This window comes from Diachasma alloeum, unplaced genomic scaffold (genome assembly GCF_001412515.2).
Source record: "Diachasma alloeum isolate Michigan unplaced genomic scaffold, Dall2.0 Dall_scaffold_00207, whole genome shotgun sequence".
Classification (NCBI taxonomy): Eukaryota; Metazoa; Arthropoda; class Insecta; order Hymenoptera; family Braconidae; genus Diachasma; species Diachasma alloeum.
In genome coordinates, this window is record NW_021680372.1 from 798235 (window position 1) to 824384 (window position 26150).

Sequence of the window (26150 nt, forward strand, 5' to 3'; positions counted from 1 at the left end):
TGGGTGAAGCGGAAATTTTTTCTCTCTAAATTCTAATTCTCTTAGAATTGTGTTGATAACCACACTTTTTATGGTCGTACCCACTCCGTAACTTACAGGAATAGACAATATTGAGTTGGCATTGATGAGTTCAAACTTATAAAATTTGCAACAGTACAAGCCAACTGTAGGAAAAAGCTGAAATTGTTTCTAAATGTTATGAAAAGTTCTGTGTTTTTTCAAAATGACAAGTTCAACTTCATGAACTTGGCGCTCTTCCTTATTTCTGCACTGTTTTCAATTTCCCAGAAACAACTATCCATAAATAAGTATTCGGCCATTTTTCCACAACAACGCATTGAAATGGTTACGCGGCATTTTTTCAATTTTTTTTCTGAGAAACAATACAATTTTTTGTGAAATTTTTTTTGCTGAGAAACAATAAAATTTTTTTTTTAAAGAATACAATGCTTACCAAGTCACACTTGGCCGGTTTTTTCAAAAGAAATTTTTTTTTGGTTTTTGGGGGATTTATGATACAAGTGTAAAAAGGGCACTTTTTACACGCTTCGCACGCAAAGAGCCGCCTTTTTCTCACCAGTACCATAAAATACTGTTCAACACAAGCCATTTCATTAAGAATGAGCGTTTATTAAAGGATTTTCGGAAGATGGAAGTGAAAAGTGTTCTAGTATAACTTCTGATCGTATTCAAAAGGTTGGGAAAATACTGACTACCAAATCACTTTACATCAATGTGGAACGGATTACATAGAAAAATGGTTTATTTGAATTCAATAAACTTTATTTGCATGATATCAACGATTGATTTGATTCAAATAAAATTTATCAAATTCAAATAAAACATTTTTCTGCGTGAATGTTTCGCATGCGGACCGACATCAATAGTGAGGGTTCATTAGATTTCCATGGTATTGATACTTTGTTTTTTTTCTTGAAAGTTACCCACATCAAAGACCATATCTCCATTCAAGGAATTGGACATTTCCATGAAGAATCTCGTATTCAAAAATTATCTCACTGTAAGTGTAAGTACTACTAAAAATTTTGAATTGATTTTCACCTCATACTATAATACTATAATAATAATAAACAAGGGATAATAAACAAACTCTTCATCAGTGTATACACTGAGAAAAGAAATTATTTCTGTAGAGTAAATATTAGTAAGATGTTCATCATTTTTGAAAAATGCAAACTTACAGGCCATTTATTTTGAAATGCCCCCAATAAATTATAATTCCAATGATGATTCATCGTAAAATGATTATAATATTTCGTATTATCTCAAGTGACGAAATTTGGAATAATTTTTAATGTTAATAATTATGGAGTTGATTCAAGATCATGTGTAACATAATTATTCTATGACGGTTCATATTCACTCGTAACTTTTTATATGCCAGGAGTAATTGTTTTTCCTCGGTGTAGATCTCTAGGGAATACCGAGTCAAAATGCTCAGCAGGGCAAAATGAGACTCCTGTATAATTTGAGATTTTACCCAAATGATTGATTGTTCTACAGTTAGTAATGAAATACCCCATTGTTAGTATAGTAAAAGACCCATAAACACAGCTCAGATTTCAAAGATTACAATCTGAAAAAATTGTAAACAGAAGTTAATACGAATAGAAGCATTTTAGTTAAGTGAGCGCTCAATTCTTAGTCTAGTATTACTGATAATAATTCATTAATGAATGCTAAAATAACACAGTGTCTTATGAGAAAATTAGCTATTCGAGTTTAGAAAAAGATTAAAATCTAGAAAAATTTTGGAAAAATTGGAAAGAAATAAATAAAAATTCTGTCTCTAATACGAAAATTAGCGTGAGTGTCAAATTTTTGTGATAAATAATTTATGTATCTGGATAACCTGAATGGACAGGATGCCATAGTTAAACGAGAAACTATTGTTTAAGAAAATAATTGTATAGAGAAACCCTAAAAAACAAAAACAAATGTTTTTGTAAAAAAACTTCGCCAAGAAAAATTTTTTTTTCTTGGCCGATACGCTCCCGCCTATCTCGATTGATGGAGTCAAAGTTGAAAGATTCAAGTTTCTGCGAAGCCTAAACTTGGCGAGACATAATCCTTGTGATATTTGATCATTGCGGCGTTGACCCTCGTGAGGCACAACTCTTACCAGGTATGATGCTTGCGGCGTTTGATCCTCGAAAAGTATGACCATGACGAAGTTTGATCCTTGTGAGGTAAAACGGGAGAGACTTAATTATTCCACTAGATTTATGATCAATCGACCCTTGTCCTTAACATCTCATAGACAGCCGACTATTAATTTTCAGAAGATAAATATTGAATGCGATTTAGGGGGAAAAAATTATACAATTTCAGATTTTACAGAAAATGCCAAAGGATCTAGCCGGATAAGCATGGTGAATCTGCCCCCAGCGAATTTCAAGGCGGCAATTTTTTCACATATTCCCCATCCAAAAACACAATTCTGTGTAAAATTTCAGATCATTATATCGATCCCCTGATTTTTTATGCTCAAAAAAACTGTTTTTTTTATTTTATTTTTTTTCGACTACTTCAAAGCTACTTAAAAATTTGAAAAAATTCTGGAAAATCAAAAACATACTAAACCTGAAGGAAAAAATTTTTAATTGATTTTTAATTGTTAAATAATATTTTTATCGACACTTCTCTCTTTTAAAAAATCATTCTTATAGGTACAGATTTTTCTACCACTTTGACAAAAATTGAGGAGATTCTAGCCTCAATTCTCCACATTTTGAGAGAAAAAAAGTTCGAACATTCCACCTGCAACACATTCAAAAAAAATAAAAACCTCAATTTTTTGCATTTTTTCATGGAAATCCTTGCGTTAATCATCCCTACAGGTCTGTTAATTGATTATTATATCTACTTCAGTATTGTGGCACATCATACTTTTGAAGGAGAGCCATTGCTGGGCAAAATCGCTAGCGAAGCGGTAAAACGATTTGAATTGACTGGGTTGTTAGCTGAGTTTCCAGACAATATCTTCGAATCTAAGAGAGATAGCGAAATTTTTGTAATAATCTTTTTTGTAACTCTTGATCGGCTCTACAAAAAAGGTGATATATAAAAAAATGGTATCTGCATTAGATTCCGAGATATTAATTGAAAACTGATCAATTCCAAAATCGGCTTGAACCGTTTTGCTGCTACGCTACTGAAGTGAAACACAAGTCCAATTTCAATTTGTACAAAATTTGAGTTCAAAAAGCTCCAAAGAAATTTTGGTAACGACCTATTTGTGATTCTCGATTTGCTCTACAAAAAAGGTTATGAGAAAATAATGGATATCTGCGTTAGATTCCGAGATATTCATTGAAAACTGACTAATAATAAAATCGGCTTAAATCATTTTACCGCTCCTCTATTGGAATAGAACGCAGATTATGATAGAATCCCGAAGCTAAGTAGATTTCTATGTAAATTTTCTTTTTCAACAAATTCAGGTTCAGGAAACCTCGAAGGAATCGAATGAATCAAACAATATGGCTCAATTAGAGGGCAAACATTGTAAATCAAATCCTTGATTCTCAGCAATTAATAATTTCAAATTATAGATTGATTTTTTCCATTAAAATTCCCAAGTTGGTTTCATACTTCTTTATAAAAATCAGGCAAGCTCAGCAAATGAGAGGAAGGAACCAGCGAAATGATGAGGAGAGTTAAATTATCAGAAGTTTCAAATGGAAGAGATGAGCAAAATGATTGAAAGTATCGCATAGGCCAAAGTGAGCGCGATGAGCCATTGGACTCAATATATAATCAGAATAGTCGAATCTGAAATGACTCCTATCGAAGTCTTTCCTTAACATTTTGATTTTCTCAATTTTAACTTTTTCACTATTCACCAGGAGATAGCAAGGTTTTGATTACGAATTTGATAATATCAAATGTGTGTTTGATCTGCTCAATTCCCGTGACGATTTGCATAATACTTTCTGTCCACGACCTGCGTGGCCTCTTCTCTTCTCGATTCAATTTCTCAGGAGTGAAAGATTCGTGGTATTTTTGTACTTCTGGGACCCACCGCGGATTTTTAATTTTATATATGGATTACCAGATATGTTTCATGGTAGAGATTACACAAGATGTTTGATGCTTATTCAACTGATTTCCTTGGAGCTTTCCGAATTCAATTTTGATAAAAATCGAAATTCAAATAGAACTTATTCTGACTCGGAATATCATTATACCTTGTGTTCCATTTCAGTAGCATAGCAGCAAAACGATTAAGCCAATTTTGGTATTGGTTAGTTTTCAATGAATATCTCGGTATGTAAGACAGATACCAATTTTTTCTCATAATATTTCTTGTAAAGCGAATCAAAAGTTACAAAAAAGGTCGTTACAAAAATTTTGCTAGCTCTCTTAGATTCGGAAATATTGCCTGGAAACTCAGCTAAGAACTCAGTCAACTCAAATCGTTTTATTGCATTGCTAGCGATTTTGCCCAGATTTTGACAGAAAAAAATTGATTTTTGTGAATTGCGAATTTTCAATTTTGTTCCCGTGTGAAACAAAGCTTATGGGGAATGATGAAAAAAACTATTGAAATAGTATCCGGGGGGGTTAAATCTAAGGGGTAAACTACCCTTGTGGAAAGACATTTTTGTAATAGAAAAAAAAACCATTGATGAGAATTTTAGGAAACAAATTTCATTCGAATAAAAATGAGAAATTTTACGGAAAAAGCATCGATTTTTTGTGAAATTACGATTTTTTTTTCGTTGCATAAAACAAAGTTTATGGGGAATGCTCAGATAAATAATTGAAATAGGACTATGCAACCCCTGTGAAAGTTATTTTTTCAATTTAAAAAAATATATATGTATTGCTCAGCATATTATGGAACCAAATTCATTTGAAAGAGCATGGAATAATACGGAATATCTTTTTTTGGCTCTTCTCTGGAATCCACATTTAAAAGAAAAAAACAATCGGTCCGAACTGATAGCACCGGAAATGAAAAAATTCGGCGAGTGGTGAGAAAAAAAATCGATAATTGCGCAGAAAATAATGAATTGAAGATAAAATTTAATTCGCTTTCTCTTATGACCTTGATGATTATATCTTATTCAATGAGAAATAAGTGACAACATATGATAATACCGTTCCGTTTGATAAGGCAGAACCACAACTGGAAAATATTCGGAAGTTATATTAGGATATATCAATTGATATCTCCCTTTTTTATCTGAAAATGAAATCACCGTGATAAAATATTAGTGTTTTTCGTTGCCATCTCTCATGCAATTCACAATCAGTCTACGAATATCTATCAAGAAGAAAAGTTTCTCGGTGAGCGTCGTGTTTTCTACCAGTTTCATCATGAGAGTTAATCCAATCAACATTATCCGACTTCTCATGGCAACATTTGAAGTTCTTAATCTCGCTGAAACATCCGTGAACAATGAGGAACGCGAATGAGCGGACACTTTCCATAGGATATTGATTCAATCCATGGAGGAATATAATGGCGTTGAAATTATCGAAGAAACATCTCTGGATTTTCCAGAGCCCTATAAAGATACAGAAATGATTGCCATCGGAGATAATAAAGAATTTCAACCAAATACAGAACGATCATCTGAAAGTTGTTCGGAGGATGAAGAACCCATAGATTTCAACTATAAAAAGAGAGCGGTTGAGTTCTGGAGAAGTGCAACAACGAAGGAAAATCTTTCCATAAAAACTGTTTCGCATCGATTCAAAAAGGTTAAATCGCGCAGACAGTTTCGATGTTGGGCACACCGAATTAATAAAGGAGGGACATATATGGAGAAGTTGAAACGTATTTCGGAATACACATTGAAAAATATGAAAAATGCTATTGATGCAGGTTTAATCGTTCACGATACTGACCTACGAAGGTGGGCTCTGCAAACCTGGAAAGAAATTGGATTTGAAGACATTCGTTTCACAGCTTCGCTCAGGTGGCTGCATTATTTCAAACGAGCACATCGCATCACATCCCGAAAAATTAACAAATTCGTCACGCGGAAAACGTTGGAGAATCAAGAAGAGTTACAAAAACAAGCGGATGAATTCCTCCAGAAAGTTCGGTGTTATTTTGCTACGTATGGCCCAGAAAACATCTATAATTCTGATCAAAGTGGTTTTCAATTATAAATTCATTCAGAGCGGACTTTAACTGAAGAAGGTGTCAAACAAGTCGCATGCGTTGTACAATCCATAACTTCAACGGCACATAGTTATACAGTGCAACCACTGATTTCTGCTGATGGGAAATTACTTTCACCTCTTTTCCTGGTTTTGAAGGAAGCTTCTGGAACTTTCGGTCCATTAGTGAGCCGAATCCATACAATAATTTCGAATATTATGAAGTACTTGATTTTTCAGAGCATTTCAAAACCTGGTTGAAGGAAGTCTTTTTCCCAAACGTGGGTCTTAGAAGTCTACTGTTAAGTGGCCATGGCACTTCTCGACGTTACCTTCAGTACCCCCCCCCCCTAGAGATGGCGATGCGAATACGCCATCTATGGGTCGACAGTGGGCCCATCTTCGGTTGATACTCAGCCGGTAATGATGTCAAATAGAGATAATTATTTTCTATCTATGAACAATATAAAATAACAACAAATCTTTCAGTATCAATTGTGATTACTGGTTCGCAAATCTTAGTCTAACATAAAAATTGCGGTAATATTTGTAATTTTTCATCCATAAGTCATATTTCGCGTGATTATTTCGTACGAAGAACCCTTCTTCTCATGAACTGATGGAATAGACAGTTCAATAAATTTTTGGGAAATCATCCCTGATGACTGCGATTTCATCCGTTGCTTCATTGAAAAATACTCAGCGTTTCTAGCCCTGGCTAAAGTCAATGAGGAACCTCAAACAATTCACCAACGTCTCTCACAATAAATTCAGTTTATTGTTCAAGCATTAGCATAAAAACTGAAACAGGCAAGCTGTTCTACAAATGAAATTTCTAGTTCATGCCAGATAGCAAGCATGCAAATAAAAATGGAAAAATTAGTTGATCATTTTTCGCTTCAATTTCATCGTGGTTTTGATGATTTTCCTGAATCACTGAAGTATTTCATAGTTTACATATTTCAAGTATGCATGAAACTCCATATGAAGCGATGTAACATGCGGTCCATAACATCAGGAAATTTGAATCAGGAGTTTATATACACATATATATATATATATATATATATATATATATATATATATATAAACTAATAAACTACGAATGTATATATAACTAAACGTGCAACTTGAAATATCACGATTGATTCAGATTTATCCTTATCGGAACTTTGTCGTTATGACAACGACTTTACTGAATTACCACGGTAATTCATCGTCCATATGCTCACAGCATATAAAATGCTCAATCCATGAGCGTTCGACTATATATCTATTCCAGAATGGTATGGCATTTCCATGCTACAAACCTGAAATAAGTCGAAAAAATTCATCCAGACCATTATTGACTGACATTTTCATAGTGCAGTACGTAGCTCAGTACTGTGAACACCAGTGCGAAGTACTTCAGAGAAGAACGCTGACCAATGGCAGAGATACATGAGGGGCCTCCTGGATGAAAGTGCATCAGACGCAAATGCACGGGAATTTCGTCGTTTCTTTGTTTTTTTTCCAGTTTCTTTGAACTTTAATAAATTAGCACTCTCTTTGTGTGCAATCCTGCATGTTGTTCAGTCTCAATCATTCCAGACATTTCGGCCTAACCTACAATCGTTAAAAAAAAATAGGTGACACTAATGTCTAATTTCGTGACTACGAAGAACGCTTTCAACAATTAAGATGTACGTAAAGAGGTGCTTTTACCGGAATTAAATGAATATTGTTCATGTGAATACTCTCATGATAGATTTAGACTATTCTTCTTTCCTTTCTCCATTTAATTATCAAATCCAAGATTCTCGAGCGCTTCAAATGTGAATATTTTTAGTATTTCTGTGAAGCACACGACACAAACTTTACTCAATCTGGATCCTTTAATCCTCCAATCGATTGCGCTGAATATTCACAACATCTTCCAGAAATTGTGACGATGTTTCTGACACTGGAAAGAACAATCAGTTATGACACCAATCATAATGATAAATAATGGTTTGTTGATTTTATCTTCATTTACTTTTCAGAGAAAAAACAATTAAGTATAAACACAAGTTAACTAATCACGTGGCATTGTGTCGAATGAGTTATTTTAATTAGTGTAATTGTTGTTTTACGGAGAAATGCAAAATTGATTGATCTCAAGGAATATGATCAAGTGATTGGAAATGGTGGCTGGTCGAATTCATAACCTCTGTTTTGAGATGATTAGTTAATAATGCAGCGATGCAAAGAAAGCAACAAATATTATTCAAGGAAGCAAGGGCACTGGACATACTAATAAGAAAAAACGTAATTTAAATTGCAACAAAGTTAAACGGCTTTTCTACTATGAATTAAGAGCAGTGAAAGGGGTTGTGAGAGCATATGGATATTGAGGTTTTTGTTAGATCGAAACTAGCCTGGACACACAGAAATGAACCATGATATCATATGGGAAAGATGTTGGAATACTTACGAACACCATATTTGTTCATATTATCCAATTGCAGTATGCACATTTCACTTTCATTAATATTTTGCCGCACACCAAATGTCGCGAGGACGCACACGAAGTGCCGCCGCGTGTGCTGGTGAATCCACCGAGTGGCTCAAGCGGCTAGTGCAGACTAGTCGGTATAGTAGATTTCTTTCTGTACTCAGTTCCCGAGTTTGGCTTGTCAACACAGGTGCTATACTGAACGAATTGTTTATTGAATACTCTTATTATTTGACATTATATTATTAGACATTTCATTTTATGCTAAAAAGAGATTATAGGGAGCAATATTTATCGTCCAACATATTAATTGTAGATAGACAACCTTGGGATAACAAGTGGGAGTCATAAAAACTTAACTAAACATCAAGAAGTAATCTTTATTGTGAACTTTTATCAAATCCTATGGAACTAGTCACAATAAAAGATGGCTCTGAACTCTAAGCATCGTAACATTTGTCTTATTGCAAAGATGAAAATCCAAAATGAATTCATTCCCAGGGAATTCTTGTTGACAACTCGATTAGCATTTTAGAATAGAAGAATGTAGCGTCTTCTCTAAGAAATCCCAATGAAATTTCTATTGGAGGTCTATAAGAATTCTATTCGAGTGCTATCAGAATTTTATTGAAAAATTCGATTTATTTTTTACGCCGAATTTATAGGAGATTATGCAACTTTATAGTGTAATTTTTTTAAGAGGAAATTTGATAGAAAAATGTCAATAAATCTCCATTTTTCTATAGAAATTCTTGGATGTAAAATTTTGCCATTTTTTTCTGCTGTATTTTCTTTCATTTTTTGTAATAAAATTTTTAAAAAACGTAGAAAATTAATGTTTGAGAATTTTTACACAAGAATGAAAATCTATTGTCTTTTTTCTATCAAATTTTCTCTTGACCAAATAGCACCATAAAGTTGCGTAATCTCCTATAGAATAGGTGCAAAAAAATGGGATTTCCCAATAGAATTCTAATAGAACTCGAATAGAATTCTTATAAAACTCCGAGAGAAATTCAATAGAATTTCTCAGAGAAAGGCCTCGATTTTTCTATACAAATTTTTCATGTGTGGTAGAACAGCTTAATAATTTCAGGGTTGTTGTATTTGTGGTCCTGGATATGGTCCATACATCATTGAGGGCACCCGGTTCCAGGGTGCTGACCATCCATATTGTGATGCCATAACTGGAATTTGGCTGGGCTGCATAGGCATCGATAACTGCGCAACCATGGGAGGTTGATTGTAGGTGTTAGAGTATTGCCAATATTGCCAAGCTGGCATTATCGGAGGCCCATAAGGCTGTTGAAGTGGACCATAGGGTGTAGCCATGGGCAATGCAGCAGGGGATGGCGGTGGCGTTGGCGGCAAGGTCGACTGAGTCTCACTGGATACAACCTTCTAATAGAAAAATTTCCAGAAGTTCAGACTAATGCAAGGGCAGAAAGTATGGAAAATGCGAAGTCCAAGTCTCAGAAAAGGAAAGAAGGCAAAATTATGGAGTTAATTTTATTTTTTCGTTTCAATTCTATTTGAAAACTGTGGGGGCTACAAAAGTACTGGCCATGAACTACTGATTAAATAGACAGTGAACTGGGAAAGAGGATGTTCAGAATTGATGTGAAGGATTCAGGGAATCTGAGGAATACCAACAATGTTCATTAGTTTCCCAACAGAAGTCACGTTTCGCTGAATTATTTTCTATTTACTCGTGAGTACTGGTGGGTACTGGTGGGTGCACGATGCGAGTGATTACTTGGGACACTTTAGTTATTAAGAGTGAAATGACTGGACATTGATTATCTCTAGAATCTGAGGAAGCTAAAATGTTTTACCGAAACATTACTTCCCATTCAGGCAAGCCAATCAACGTTGTTGTTATTTCCCTAAGTCCCCTGATTTCTTCGCGCTAATTCAACACTATGGAGATGATTGAAACCACGAATTGGGAGCAAAAAATTACGTAAGGAAAAATTTTATAGAAAAATCTAGCGAATTCGATGAGAATTCCTATTGGATATCTTCCCTATTTCCATGAAAAATTCTGTAATTTTCCCCTGCTATTCGAGAATTTAGTAGCTTCATCAGGTTTTTTTTTCTGAAGAAAATGTCCAATTGGAACTATGTCACAGACAATATTTTTAGGTCTCCATCTTTAAATATAACTCTTTCTATTGCCAGGTATCCTGTATTACTCGACATGAATTTCCCACTATATTTTCCTTCTCTTTCTATTTCAAATATCCCACAAAAAAATTAAAAATTTGAGTTGAGGTATCTATGTAGAGAATGTTTCAATAGTATAAGGTATAAGGTAGAATAAGGTAGAATATTTTTCACTGAACATCTGTTTTGTAAAAAAAAAAACGCACAAATAAGCTGCAGAATTTTCAATAGACTCAACCATAAGCTCATAGAAAGTTCATTGGAGTTCCAATAGCATTTACTAGTGAATTCATCAGGTTTTTCTATGAAATTTCCCCTTACGTCTGCAGAAACTATTGATCAAGCCAATTGAAAAATAGAAAATGGGAGGCAAGATTCAATATAGATTTTACCTGCTTCAGTTCCTCCAGATCTCTCTGCATTTTCTTAGTGATACTCTCGGCTTGTTTTATACGTTTGCTGGTACGTTTGGAAATCATTTGTCCCTGAGAGTTTTGCATCGTTTGGAATGCACGAGGAGGCCCGAGTGGTCGATCACCTTTACCGTCAGCGTGCCGAGCGGCACCAGTGATGTTCGAAGCCACTGTCCCATCAACTTTACGCCCCATACCCGCTGGTTGAGTTAGGGGTTCTGAAGAGTTGAAATTTGTGTGAGGATCGAAATAACGAGTTGCAGTATTTCTCCGTCGATGTTGAAAATAATCTTGTCCTGTTGATGCCGAATTCAAGTGTCTCTGATGATTCTTTGAACGTTCGAAATCGGCAGGTTTGAAAGAGTAACGTGTAAAGTCCATAACAGTAGATGGGAATTGCTTTGGAATCATCGCGGGTGAATCATGGCTGCAGGACGCTGTATCATGACCGTCATGAGTTGGATTGATGGCAATGGACGTGAGTATATCATCAAGGGTCTTGTGAATCTTACGGATCTGTTGTAGTTCCTCGTGAGATGCATGTCCACCGATAACTTTGTTCATCAGCTCGATGTATGATTTCTCATCGTTATTTATGGTATGATGAGCACAGGAAAGGTCGAGTGGTACAGACGATTTCAATGAACGTTCATTCTCGAGAGTTACAAAGGATCCACCGCCTTGGAGCTTACAAGTATCACCAGAGCCTGGAGGTTGCTCGAGGGGTATCTCCTTGTTTCTCAGCCCACCTCTTGAGAGTTCCTGGGGACCAGTATCTGGAGCGAACCTGATCCCACCAGTATTCTGCCCATTCATCAGCTTATCTCCGCCCGAAGCTGAGGTCGTCTGAGTCTCCTTGACCGAAGGATCGGATGACAAAGTCTTGGTCTGGCTAGTAGCAGTGTCATCTATGATGTCATCAGTGTTTCCAGTAGTTGATTGCGTCCTGAGCTTTCCGGTCTTTGGTCTGAACGTTCTTCTCGTGGCCTTCTTTTTCGTCATCTTCGGTGGATTTCTTTTGCTGTTGGAACGTCCGTTAGGCTTTTTCAAATTTTCAGTCTTGGAGTGTAGTTCAGGGTCATTCAATGAATCCAACACAAATTTCTCTGGCTCCTTCGACTGGAGTCGTGATGCATTGCTGTCAGCGCCAGACACTCCTTTGGGACGGCGAGATCGTCTCGGAACCACTTGATATGGCAGGCCATTAACCAAATCTGCAACTTTCTGGGTAGCAGCAACGTTCGCATACGTTTGCTTGACACCTGAAACACGACGAGTGGGAGAAAATGTAAATTTTTGGAGGCCACTCCGATATTTTCGTTAATTAAGCAGTCCAAAATATTGAAAATGAAAGTATTGAAAACCGTCATACATAATCAACTAATATAAATTAACATTCCATGGATGCTCGAATGCCAAATATTTGAATTACTGGAGAAAGTACATCATTTTCCAGTAAACAATTCAGTTTCGCGACGGATTATGACGCATATACTAGTGGACAGACTATTTCATGAAAATCGACAATGAAATGGAATTTCAAGTGCTATGCAAACATCAAAGACACCAGATAAAATTCATTGCAAATTTATAGGATTTTTAACCACCAAATACCGTTTGAAACTTTTCCATTTACAATAAAAAACCATATTAATATTAGAAATTTGATTAGGTTGTGCCGAAGACCACAGTAAAATTAATTAATTGCATTAACCAATTGAATTAAGCAAATCACCAACTTGATTCCTCATGTTATGAGTGATTACTGAGAGACTACCACTGTTGATTCATACGTAACAAGTATCATTCATTTATTGTTGCCAATGCTCATGAATCTTTGATCAGTTACAATGGATAAAAGATTCGAACATGTTATTCAAAAAAAAACCCGAGAAAGCCCACGACATTGTCATCAACGTGCTATTAGAAGTTCCGCAATAATTTTTTATTTGCCATATTCAAGAATTTCAAGAACTTGAATCCTCTTCCTTGATTTTTCTTCTAGTTTTCGTCTTTATTCAACATTAAATTCTTCTTACCGATGGTATCATTCTACGTCAAATATTATTTGAGATTCAGTATCAGTACTAACCTGTGTCACACGACATCACCTCTCCACTTCCATCATTCGGAATATCTTGGCTCAGCGAGGGTTCTTGTTGAATATTATTAACAGGTTTTGGTGTACCGGGACCTGGTGAGAATTGTGTATTCTATCATTTATTTACTAGCGAGTAGGGAAAACCTTGACAGAAAAATCTAGCGCTTTCTCTAAGGAAATCTATTAAATTTCTATTCTAGTCTACAAGGATTCTATTGGAAAAGTGTATTTGTTTGTACGTAAATTCTATAAAAAATTATGCCCCTTCTTGATGCGTTCTTGAGTAGATATTCCTTTGTGAAAGAATGTCTGTAGGAAAGAGTGGGGTAAAATGGACACTTTTTAATTTATAAAAAATATTCATAACTTAGAAACAGTTTCATCAATTGAGGTCAGTGTGGGCTCATCTCAAAGGAGGAGAATTGTTCTTCTTATTAAAACAAAGGAATTCCATTCCATCGACAATTCCAATGTTATTGACATTTCCAAAAAAGTCAATCGTGTCAATTTTATCGCACCCTCGCCTAGATGTTGATTTGCCTATGTAACTTATTCCATTGAGTTTTTTTTCTATAAGATGTTTTCGACATGAATTTTCGGGTTCTCTTTCTCGTATTTAACCATAATCAACAAAGAAAAATACAGCGAAAAAAAAGGAAAATTTACGCCCAAATATTTTTGTAGAGAAATGAAAAACCACAGATATTTTTCTATCGTCTATCTCTTCACAAAATGACACGTTGAAGTTGTATAATCTTCTATAAGACTGAGAGAAAAATGTAAATAAAATTTTTTGAGAGCATTTTCCTAGAACTTCAAAGGAATTCTTATGGAGTTCAAAAACAATTTGAAACGAATGTTTTCGAGAGACTGTTGGGTTTTTTCATTACATTTCTCCATGGGTGAGTTCATGATGATGAGATGCCTTACTTCACCAATTACATCGCAGTTCACAATACAAATTGAATTTTTTTTTTCAATAATAGATTCTCCAAACGGTTTTATCCTTGCATGTACTGATCAAATTTCGTAACACACGGGATATGACCCGTTTGGAATATTCAGTTTCTTTTTCATACCCGTGAATCCATAAATATTCCGTTGGTATCCCAGTTTTCCGTTAATAATAATAAAATCACCTGTGACAGTGTTGTCCATGTTGTTCATCGTTGACTATTTTGTGATGAAAACTTAGAGGTTAGGATTATTTTTATCTAGAAAAAACAGATAAATTTCCTTTCAGCAGCTGTTCATTGCTATATTATAATGAAATCTCAGGGGTGAATGACGACTGGACGCTAATTATTTAAGGTTCAATGGGTTGTATCCTCGTGATGGAATGACAGCAATTTGATTTTGAATCCGCTTTAGACAAATTTAATAGCCTCATTGAATTCCTCAACATTCCATCATGAATTTTATGAATAAACAGGTAAACAGGTAAACAATTGAATAAACTATTATTTCCGAAAAGTTGTTGAGTTGTTTTTTTCCCGAGTGGAGTGAAAACTCAACGATTGACTCTCCATAAAGCTAGTGAAACATCGATGCATAATGGCGGTTCATGAATTTTATTGAACGCCGTCATTGATTTCGGTTATGATACAATCATTTTGGTGTACATGATATAAAGTGATGAAAGAAAATGAGAAATGTGTTGAGCGAAAAAACATTGCAGCTTCACCAACAAATAGATGGACGCGTGTCACCATCAAATGTCGCCGGAATGAGGAATGAGAGACTGCATCAAGGAACCTGACGACTCACGTTATAAGGATTAAAGTGAATGAGAACAATGAGATAGAAGGGAAAAATAGTTGGAAATAGCTTGACTTACGGTACATAATGGAATACTTACAATTCTGAGGCTTTGCTGGTTAATTTCACTGAGAAGGTTTGATGATATTCAGAAATGGTCCACAAACCTAGCACCGTCAGGCATCAATCAGGTGCCTCGCGGGGTTCAGTCCATCATATACACTGAAGGTGGCGACACAATAAATAGTGTGACGTGGTGCTACATCCGTATATGCATATTTTTAAATAAATTCCGTATTCTACAACGGTTATCATAGATTATACATAAACAATAAAAGACGATAGGATAAAAACTATTCTCAAAACATTATTTAAAACCACGGACGACTTTATACATATAAATAACAGCAAATTGGAGGGATAAAAGAAGTTGCCGACGATATGCAATCTTCCTTTCTCATCTTGGATTTATTAGTAACGAATAAATTCATGATTCGCGTTGAAATCAATATCAATGCGTTAAAATTTTATAAAAAATTGAAGTTATGGGAGCCAAGGCGAATAAAAAAAAATCATTCGAGGAAATGGGCTTGTGTTGACAAGTAAGTATACATAACCTCATTATCTGTTGCTGTCTTATTGCTAAATATGAATTGACACAATCTTTTTTTTTTTTAATATGATGAAAGTAAGCCTATTGTCTGGTTTTTCTTTGCTGCATTAATTTTTTTCTGACTTGTTAGTATAGCACTGTTGATAGTATAATGCTTGATAAACTGCAGATTATGTTACAAATTGTCAACCATCGCAATATAAAATTTCCTTTGCTTAAAGTAATGAGTTTCTTTTCATCCAATGTTAAAGTCCATCTTCGAAGGAAGCACAAGGGCTTGATGGAGAAGAAGCAAGGACAACTGTGCCTGATTTAGGTGATGCGTCTGAGGATGTACCCTGGGCACAATCATCTCAATTCCATGAATCTCCAGCTGCAACAACATGTACGGTCAGGGACAACCTCAATGTTGATCGGACACCTGTGAACGACGCAGAAAATTGCAGAATTAATTCAGAACTAGTGAGTAATCCAATGAACTCCAGAGATTTTCGTAAGTATAAAATATTTAAGAACTCTTCAGCATGCAGCCAAGAAGCAGAATTAAATCTGCTAACTGGACAACAAGTCTCTGATATATCAGAGGCAGATATTCATCGAGATTTGCATGAGCTCGATGATGACGTCAATCTGGATGTAAATACTACAATTCCTATTGCATCGAAAGTACAGACTCTGTGTAGCGAAGAATGTTGTCGAAGTCGCCTGATCTTGAACGGAGCGTGTGGGAAAACAGTTGATTCAAGTAATGAATCTTCACATAGTTCTGAATCAGTATTTCAAACGGTGACAGATATTATCACACTCACTCCAAAGACTTCCACCTCTTCCGCTTCCGTAGAATTGAAATCAGTTCTTCCACAGAGAGCGGTTATCAGTAATTTACACCAATCAGTAAAAACTGATGAATCATTGCATGATAATAATCTAACAGTGCCTACAAAAAATTACAGTAAACTATGCATTAACAGTCTCCGGAAATATGTACGACGAAAGTCGACTGCTGCACAAAAAGATGATGAAACCGTGAAAAGTATCAATCTTGGAGTGCGATCGGCAGAATCCATCACTATTCCGGTTAGCTATTCCATCAGGTCTATTCCGAATCCTTCAGTGCGTTCAGTTCCTTCTGATGACGACGTTGATGATTCACTCGTCACTGCTCGTGATACAACATTGGTTCTCGAAGAACCTACTCCTGCATTTGTACAGAACTCTGAACACAGTATGGGATTCGAAGCACAGTCATATCAAAATGACACCTATTGTGAAGGTTTAGCCGATGTAGATATGATGAATGCTAGTATTCATATGGATACACCACAATCGTCCGAAGACGAAGCGGACAATTCATCTGTTGATGGTGTGTGTGAACTGAGTTGTGCTCAGTTCGATGCCACGTTCAAAGAATCAATAGTCGATGGTCGTCGAATCGTAGATTTAACCTATATGTTTGAGACTTTGCATGAAAAATTTGATCAGCATAACAATTGTGTAGGTAGTTTCAAAGACCTCCGTCTATTTAAAGTCTCAGACCGAGGTATGCGGACCCTCTTACACATCATATGTTTGAAATGTCACTATAAAGACAAGATTTGGACAAATCCACAAACTCCAACTAATAAGATATCAATTATGGAAGGTATCGTTTATGGGTCGTTGACTGCTGGGGTGGGATTCTCCACACTTCAAGAAATACTTGCAAGTATGAGTGCACTATTCGTAACACCCAAAATTTATAGCAAAAATCGGGAGAAATTACTCCCAATTATAATATTATTGTGCGAAGAAGAGTTTCGAGATGCAGGGAGAGAAGAAAAAAGATTAGCTATTGCTGAGGGCCGAATTTTGCATGGCATATATCCATATACTACTGTCATCGGAGATGGTGTATATAGCAAACGATCCTACGCCAATTCAAGGCATGATGCATTGTCTGGCGCGGCAGTACTTATTGGTGCCTATACCCGGAGAATATTATTTGTAGGTGTTCGAAATAAATACTGTGTCAAGTGCAGGCGATCTGAAGTACTTGGGAAGAAAGTACCGCAGCACACATGCTATAAGAATTGGGGACATAATCAATCCACAACTTCGATGGAACCTGATATAATTCTCGAAGGATTCAACAAAAGTATCGACATGCATGGTTTGATCTATAAAACATACATTGGTGATGGTGATAGCAGTGTTCACGACAAACTTGTCCACAACAGGCCTTATAAGGTACAGAATATCACTATTGATAAAACTGAATGTATATTTCATTTGTATAGATGTTTTTGTAACAAACTTGCTGCTGTTTCACTGCAAAAAGCAGCAAAACCTTTGCCCAAAGGATGTATCACTAAACTCCGAACTCGTGTCAAAAAGAGTGGGTTGCCTATGCGACAGTATGTCGAGAGTCGTGTAGCGTATTACCAGAACCGTGACACAAGTCCAAATGCTCAAGTCACTGGTCTCGTTGAAGACTGTAGTAATATGATTGGCCATTTTTTTGGTAATCATGATCGCTGCAACTCTTCCTTTAAGGATTGTGATCGATCGGAAGAAGACCTTACCCCACAACTGCGAGAAGTAGGCTTTTATTCGGAAATCGAAACGGCGGTCAATCGATTGATTACCAATGCCCCCAGTTTATTGGAGCATGAAGATAGCAATCCTGCCGAATGGTATAATTCCATTCAAAATAAAGCTAATGGAGGGAGGCGTATAAATTACTCCCTACGTGATGCTTATTTAGCGAGAGCCTACGTTTCAGCCCTTCAATCCAATACGTAAGAAGCTCTGAGTAGATACTTCGAGTACAAAAATTTGCCTGTTCTCACGGCTATATAAAAAATGGAGGCCATCAGAAAAGCTCAGAATGAAAGGACAGCTGCTTACCAATAGAACAACAGGAGAAAACACAAGTACAAACGAACTACTGACAGAAATTACGGTACAAACTGTAATAAGCCCGACATTTCCCCAGAAATGTATGAATTACTCGTTGCTCAACATTTCCACAAATTGAGAGAACGGCTGTTGAGACAGGATGAAGTCCTGCAGGAAACGATTGACCAGTGGAGATCTGAAATATGGAAGGAATATCGTAGATGCATGATCACTGCCTCCAAATTCGGAGAAATTTGTCGTATGCGGGAGTGGACATCCTGTAGTCGCATCGTTTCTTCCATTTGTTATCCACGTGTGGTAGATGCTCTAGCAACTCGCTATGGTATCAAGAATGAAGCACGAGCAATTGAAGATCTAGCAAGAGTTCTAGATACGACAATTTCTCCTTGTGGATTGTTCATTGATAAAAGAATGCCATACTTGGGAGCCACTCCTGACGGTCTCATTGGCAAGGATGGGATTGTTGAAATAAAATATCTGTCATTAGCCGATGATTGCACTCCAGAAGAGGCTATTCAGAAATTCCCCCGCTATGCTCGAATTTTTGATACAGTGAAGAAGGGTAAAGGGAAAGGAATGAATGCCGCGCAGAGTGAATCAGAACCATGTTTTCTATTATCAAGTTCAAGGTCAATTGCATGTCACACACCGATAATATTGCATCGTTGCCGTGTGGACACCAAAAGGTATTAAGAAGGTGAAAGTCCTGAGAGACGATACTTTTTGGGCCACAGGAATGGAAGGGAAATTGGAACAATTCTATATGAATTGTCTATTACCAGAAATAATTGNAAGTCCTGAGATACGATACTTTTTGGGCCACAGGAATGGAAGGGAAATTGGAACAATTCTATATGAATTGTCTATTACCAGAAATAATTGACAGTAGGAAAAGTAGAAATAAACCTATTAAAGATCCGCAATACATCCTCGATGCACAAGAAAAGAGAAATGCTTCAGAGCCTGCTACTCAAAAAAGAAAAGCAAATAAAGGAGATAAAGTAATTCATGACGTTTCAAAGCGACAGAAGATGGCTTCGCCTATTATTGAGCGGAACATAACTCAAGTGTCCCTTAAAGACCATGAAGCTCCTGTGGATATGAACAGTCCATCCCCAAAAGATCCAGAAAGTCAAACTTCTGTTGATTGCACCACCCCGGATGGACAGGATCAGGAGGATCAAGCTTCTGCAGATATGACATTTCCAAACACAAATGATCGCAGAAATCCTGACAGAAATCACCACCACGATCCTGGGTGGGTGATTATCAAAGATGATGAAATCGATGATTACGAACCTGAAGGTTGGGAAATTGAAGCCATTGAAATAGTCTTACAGAACATTACGAATGAAGATGTAATCCCGGAGATTGCTTCAGTGACTGAAATGTTGTCTTGTTCTGCAATCGATCAATTCCTAAAAATAATTGAAGGATCAATCGATTGTTTCGTCTATTATTGCCATTATTTCGCTGTTCGTCATCTCATCCAGCCATCTCAGAGCATCCATGACATACAAATACTGGGCGGTAATGCAAATGGGCATTGGTGTTGTGCCTATTATGATGGAGTCAATTTATTCATTTGCGATAGTGGACAGCGAGTAGAATATGAGCAGTTGGTATCAGATGAGAAGAAATATATTAAAAAACGTTATCCTCATCTGCACTCAAGTAATGTTGTATTCCAACCTGTCACTAGGCAGCCTGATAACTTCAGTTGTGGAGTTTACGCCCTTGCATTCGCAACAACATTAGCTCTACATAATGATCCAATGTTAGTATCGAGGATCAACTATTCAAGGAACGCTGCCGATATGAGACAATATATGATCTCAATCATCCGGCTGGGACAATTATCCGAATTCCCGACCGCTGACTTGCCGACTGATGGCTATTCATTATTCCCCAAGAAGTTATCAAGTTCTCAACATAAATGCATAACACATTGGGTTGAACTTTTGAGAAACGATGGGATGTCAGGCACTATCAGCAGACTACGAATGTCCGCAAGGATAACTCATCAAGGAGGACCACAGATTTTGTTGAAAAATTTGTGGGGGAGAGAGGAGGGCCTCATTTAACATTAAAAATAAATTTCGGAGATTACAGCTGGATCAATCTCAAAAGACGACAGAAACCGCGATGGACCGCTACGATGAGTGAGTGAAAGAGAGAGAAAGACGCACGAACGACCAAGAAGATATGGCGGCGTGAGCGGAAACTCGAGAAGTTTCAAGAGACCCATGGAACGAGTATCGAATGCGTGAGATGCGTCGCAAAACAATGATCATGTTAAGTTGTTTTCGACTGTGTTTTCTATATAATGAATCGCAATCATAAAGACGACTTCGACAACTTATTTTTCAAGTCGTTTTGTATTTTGTATCAAAAAAGTATAGTCCAAAACAAGAAAGATAAACGCAACCCGAGCTCTTTAACTCAATTACTGACGGAGATATTGGAGATGGTTCCTTCTTTCCTTCTTCAAATTTTATTTATTAACTTTTAATTAATTACAAGCCACCTTAAATAACGGAAAAAAATGGAAGCCATAGATTTTGTCTTCATTAATACTTCGTGATAAAAAATAGGAAACAACTTAAAAACTTTTGAGTCAATTTTTCATATACAAATTGGAGTAGTCGCTCGTATGGACTCTCTGAAGCATCTAGGAATTAAGATATTACAATGTATGACGCACCAAACAGGCAGTCTATGATTGGAAATGATACAATTGAAGATAATTTGGTATGAGGAATTTACTAGCGATAGATGCTATCATTGAGCAGAGAGTACTTTGGAAAAAAATTCAAACTTCTCATTTTCTCACATCGTATTCATTAGCGTAAAACTGAGTTTTTGTCGAAAATCTGAGAAAGAACAAAAACATTTTGATATGTTCCAGATATTTGGGCAGACAATATTCAGATTGCACAGGCGATGCTCAATAGCCAATCAGAAGATAGAAGAAGACGAAGCCAGTAGTGTGAAAACGATGCATAATTGAAGGAGCTCGATGTAATCAATAAAAAATGTGCCGAGCTTGGAAACAATATGAATCCTTCGAGTAAAATCTCACCGGTGATGACAAGTTAATCACTACAATCACAGCAAGCACGTCGTATGAATTGTTGAGAGTATGTTGATATCTCCCAGAGTAAGAAATAGAAGAAAGGTACATTTCCAAAGAGCGTTTCCAAACAATATTGAAAAATGAATTCGAAATTGATGATTTACCGCATATAATTGACGTCCGATGGTCATTTGTCACACTATTAAATGCCTATCAGATCGTCTGTTGCGTTGCTGAATTATCCAGTTGCAATATTATTTCCATTAGATTTATTTCATAATCTTTGCTAGGAACACTCTTCACAAATATCCAGTTTTTTAAATTATATATTTCATTTATTGTACTATTATAATTTTCAGATACCCCTGCGTACACGTGTCAACTTTTTGCCAAATACAGCGCTTTCTCTAGGAAATTCTATTAAATTACTATCGAGACTCTACAAGAATTGTATTGGAGTTTTATTAGAGTTGTATTGGACAATTCTACTCGTTTTCCTCGCCAATTCGATAACAAAATTATGCAACATTCCATTGCATTCTCGAATGCCTATTTTTGTTTGTAGCATAAAGTCCGTGGTTGTTGATTTTTCTATATTTTTTCCTTGCAATTGATCATGTTCGATGAATAAGAATGTGAGGCGATGGTTTTCTAATCAGGGAGTAGTATCTGATCATTTATCAGAATTTTGACAATTTTAAGAGTTCACCTGAACTTATCGATCAATTAATCACAGTTGTAGAAAGGATGATATCTATACTCCGATTGGCCATCGGAATCATGTAATTGATGTCCCTAAAAAACAGTGATCAACTACTACTCCCTTCTTAGGTTGTTCAGAAACCCCTCCCTTTACCTTAAGAGAAAAAATTGGAAATGTTATGCGCAATAATTTCTACAAAAAAATAAAAATGTATAAGCTTTTTTTTCGATTATTCCTCAACAAAACGACACCCTCAAATTGCATAATCTTATATAGAATTGGCGCAAAAAACTATTACAATTTTTCAATAAAATTCGAAGAGAATCTCAAGACGCATTGCCACAGAATTCCAATAGCGATTAGGAAAAAAAATGTCTTGGAGAAAACGGAGAAACCTAGTTTTTTTTTTCAGTTTTTCCATATGGATAATAATCCTCCTCTGGTCTTGAACGAAGTTGTTGAAAATTTCGAAACTGTTACTGGAAGACTAGCAATAAATTTTAAAAGATTATAAAAAACATTTCTAGAACAACTGAACCACATTGCACTCCCAACGGTATGGAGAACAGAATACAGACCTGTGGAGGTCTATTCTCCATATCTAAAAATTTTCCAGAAGATTACTCACTACTGATCTCTCTAACCCAAATGGATCTTCAAGAACTCGATCAATTGAAGCACCCTATTGCAGAAATTTCGAAATATGCTATTGGACTGCTTGGAGGACTCAATGCACCATCTGGGGAGAAAAATGTGTTCCACTCAAACATCACAAAAAGATTGAAGCCCTGGATCTCCAACTCGACCAGAACGAGGAGACTGTGGTCTCAGGACGTACTGATGAATCGGGAATCAAGTCACTTGCATTATGGCTGGAATAAATTTGCATTTATTCGAAAAATCTTATGCTTCCGTGCATGAAAAAATTTAATAGAAAACCTAGCGAATTTGCTATAAAATTCTATTGGACTTCTATTGAAATATTCTATTTGTTTTTTGCGCTGATTCTGTTGTATATTCTATAGTCCTATTAGATCTCTATTAGAAAACTCTACTGCTTTCTTATGTCAATTTTCAATCCAAATAGAACGTGAGTTATTCAATAGATATTCGTTCATCGGACGAAAGCTATTAAAGCTATATAGCTTTTTATTGTTCCATATAACTCATTTTATTAGGATTATTTCTATAAGAATTCTTGAAGAAAAATGATCTCAGTTTGTATTCTACGATTTTATGAGGAAAAACAAATGAATATAAAAATGATGGTTGAAAATGGAAAATTAATGCACAAGAATTGATAGAAGAACATCGAAATCTATGGACTTTTTTCCTTCAATATCTCTAACAAAATGGCAGGGTTAAATTACATAGTCTTTAATCGAACTGGCGCAAAAAAATAAAAATAAAATTCCGATAGAAAATGAATAGAATCCAATACCGATTCAGTCAAATTCTCAAAGAAGCAAGTTTTTCTCAGTCATTTTCTTCATACGTATTGGAACATTCAGTCACTAAGTCCCCAGAATTACTGGGAATTACTTGATAAATCGATTGATAAGTTCAGGAGTGAGAGGTTTCAGTGGGATTCCAAGAATTTATTATTTTATTCTCAATACATTTATGTAATGTCCAAATAACAGTTCTACAAAATTAAGAGAATAATATTACAGTCATTGATTCATTATACAAGCGAAATAAATTTGTACTCCCTTTCCTGATATTGATTCGTCTCTGCATGAGGTATTGAAATTAATTGATGCACACACTGATTCAACATTTCAATAAACAATGTTCACCAAGATAAGATCGATACATCATCACTGTGGACATTCATATCCTCTGAAAAATCTATTGACAGTATGGCGATTGGAGTAATCCTTGTTGTTGAATTCAATAGAAGCAGGGGTGTATCCTGCAGCATTTGGCATCCATGTAAATTTAGTAGAAATAATCGTTGATGAACTGTGTGATGGTAATGCGGCTATCAGAGTTTGTAGTTTTCCGGCTATCAGAGTTTGTAGTTTTTTTTTATTGACAGTTTCTCTGACGTTCAACCCTGCCTATTGAAAATCCAATTTTTTCCTTTCCATTCAACAGAAAATCTTCAGACTTATGCACGATCTCGTAAATATTCTGGTAGTTTTCTCTCGACACAATGACCTATACAAATTTCCGGCGATATTTCAGAATTTCTTGGGGTTGTACTGGAAGAAAGAAGTTACATTTGGAATTATTTATCGCTTCCGTCGTAATTCTCAAGCATTCCATTTGTCGAAAAATGGGAGTAACTTGTTAACAAATGTTTTTTATTACTTGATTCTTCTATACTCTCATATTTGTGGAGAAGAATGAGTTTCAATCAACAATTTATGTTGTCAACTTTCAATTGCATTCTGTGAACTCACAATACCGCAGCTAACCATCCATTTCACCATAACTTTGTAAACGTAAATCTATAATTATATTATTGATTTTTCCTCCACATTTGTACTATTCAAGTTCCTCATGCATGTTGAGAATAAATAACAAACTTGCATTCTAGGTTATATCGAAGAAATCTACGGCCATCTTATGTTTACCTTAGCATCAACGTTTTTATCCTCTGAGCTAACGAGATCAAGGGAATTACCGATAAAATTTTCGATCCAATTATTTTTTATGCTCGCGATAATTGAAAATTGTATAACATATCTCACTAGGTGTATTTTTGAGTTCTGCAGGGTGTAAGAATTCGCGTTTTTCGAGAGAAGTGGTGAAAAAAATATGAATAAATCTAACACTATTACAGATCCCTGTGGTAATAACATCTACTTTTTTTTCATATTCCGAAAAAACGGAAAATGTTAGTCGCTTCATCATCAAATTTTATACTCGTAGTTAATTTTTCATCAACCTAGATGAGGGATTGATACAAAAATAATTGGATTGAAAATCCATGCCATGTACCGACGGAGGAATCGAAAGTACCATGGCCACTTAATAGATTCGTGGAGCGGACACTGTCCTGAAGCCGTACAAGAAGTTACTCCTCCAAATAAAGAATTATTAACTATGTTGATACCGAAGGGGACCACTGGGAAAATTCAACCTCTTGATGTATATGGTTTTAGAATATGGAAGAATTATGTCCGTCATTTTTCGGATAGTGTTATCCTTCCGGACTATGATCTTAATTTACATTTGCGGAACAATATCATAAAGGTTAGTCTTTAGTCCAGGATCAATTATCATCAACAAGGTATCAAAATTTGTTTCGTTATGCTTGGTTTCAGAGTGGTTTCATTGTTAAAAAACGAGATGAATTTGAAAATCCTATCGATTTTGCATTTGGGCAATCATCTCATCCGCACTGTGACATTGAAGGCTGTTCCAATATGGCAATAGTTAGATGCTCATGGTGCAAAAAATCCCTTTGTTTACGCCATTTTTTAACGAATACCATTTTTGTAAGAATTACATTCCCTAATATTATCCATACTGCAGATTGACTATAATGAAAAATATGCTAATTAAGAACATACGTCAAAGAAATAAATGGTCTGAGCTTCCATAACAATGTCAATGTCTGTTGAGAATTCCATCATCCAGGGATTATTATTATCATTGTTGTCTTTCTATAACGAGTTTTCATTCAATCCTCACGATCTAGCCAGGGCTATGGTGAACAGGCGAACAGGTAATCAAAATTTTGCAAGTAACATATTACTAGAAATCGACATTTTCATAGGTGAAAATTTTGATTTCAAAAAATATCAGAGAGGAGATATTCCGTATTATTTCATGCTCTCTCGAATAAATTTTGTTCCAT

At 35.8% G+C, this 26150-nt stretch overlaps 1 protein-coding gene across 1 annotated transcript in view; it reads left to right on the forward strand.

Annotated features, from left to right (window-relative positions):
- LOC107036230 (furin) overlaps window positions 1–21941 on the forward strand; it is a 298513-nt gene extending 276572 nt beyond the window's left edge. Inside the window, exon 3 of the mRNA XM_015254027.1 lies at window positions 21469–21941. Within this exon, the coding sequence (XP_015109513.1) occupies window positions 21469–21570 (102 nt within the window). The 3' untranslated portion in view covers window positions 21571–21941. The remainder of the gene's footprint in view (window positions 1–21468) is intronic.
- The last annotated feature ends 4209 nt before the right edge of the window (window positions 21942–26150 follow it).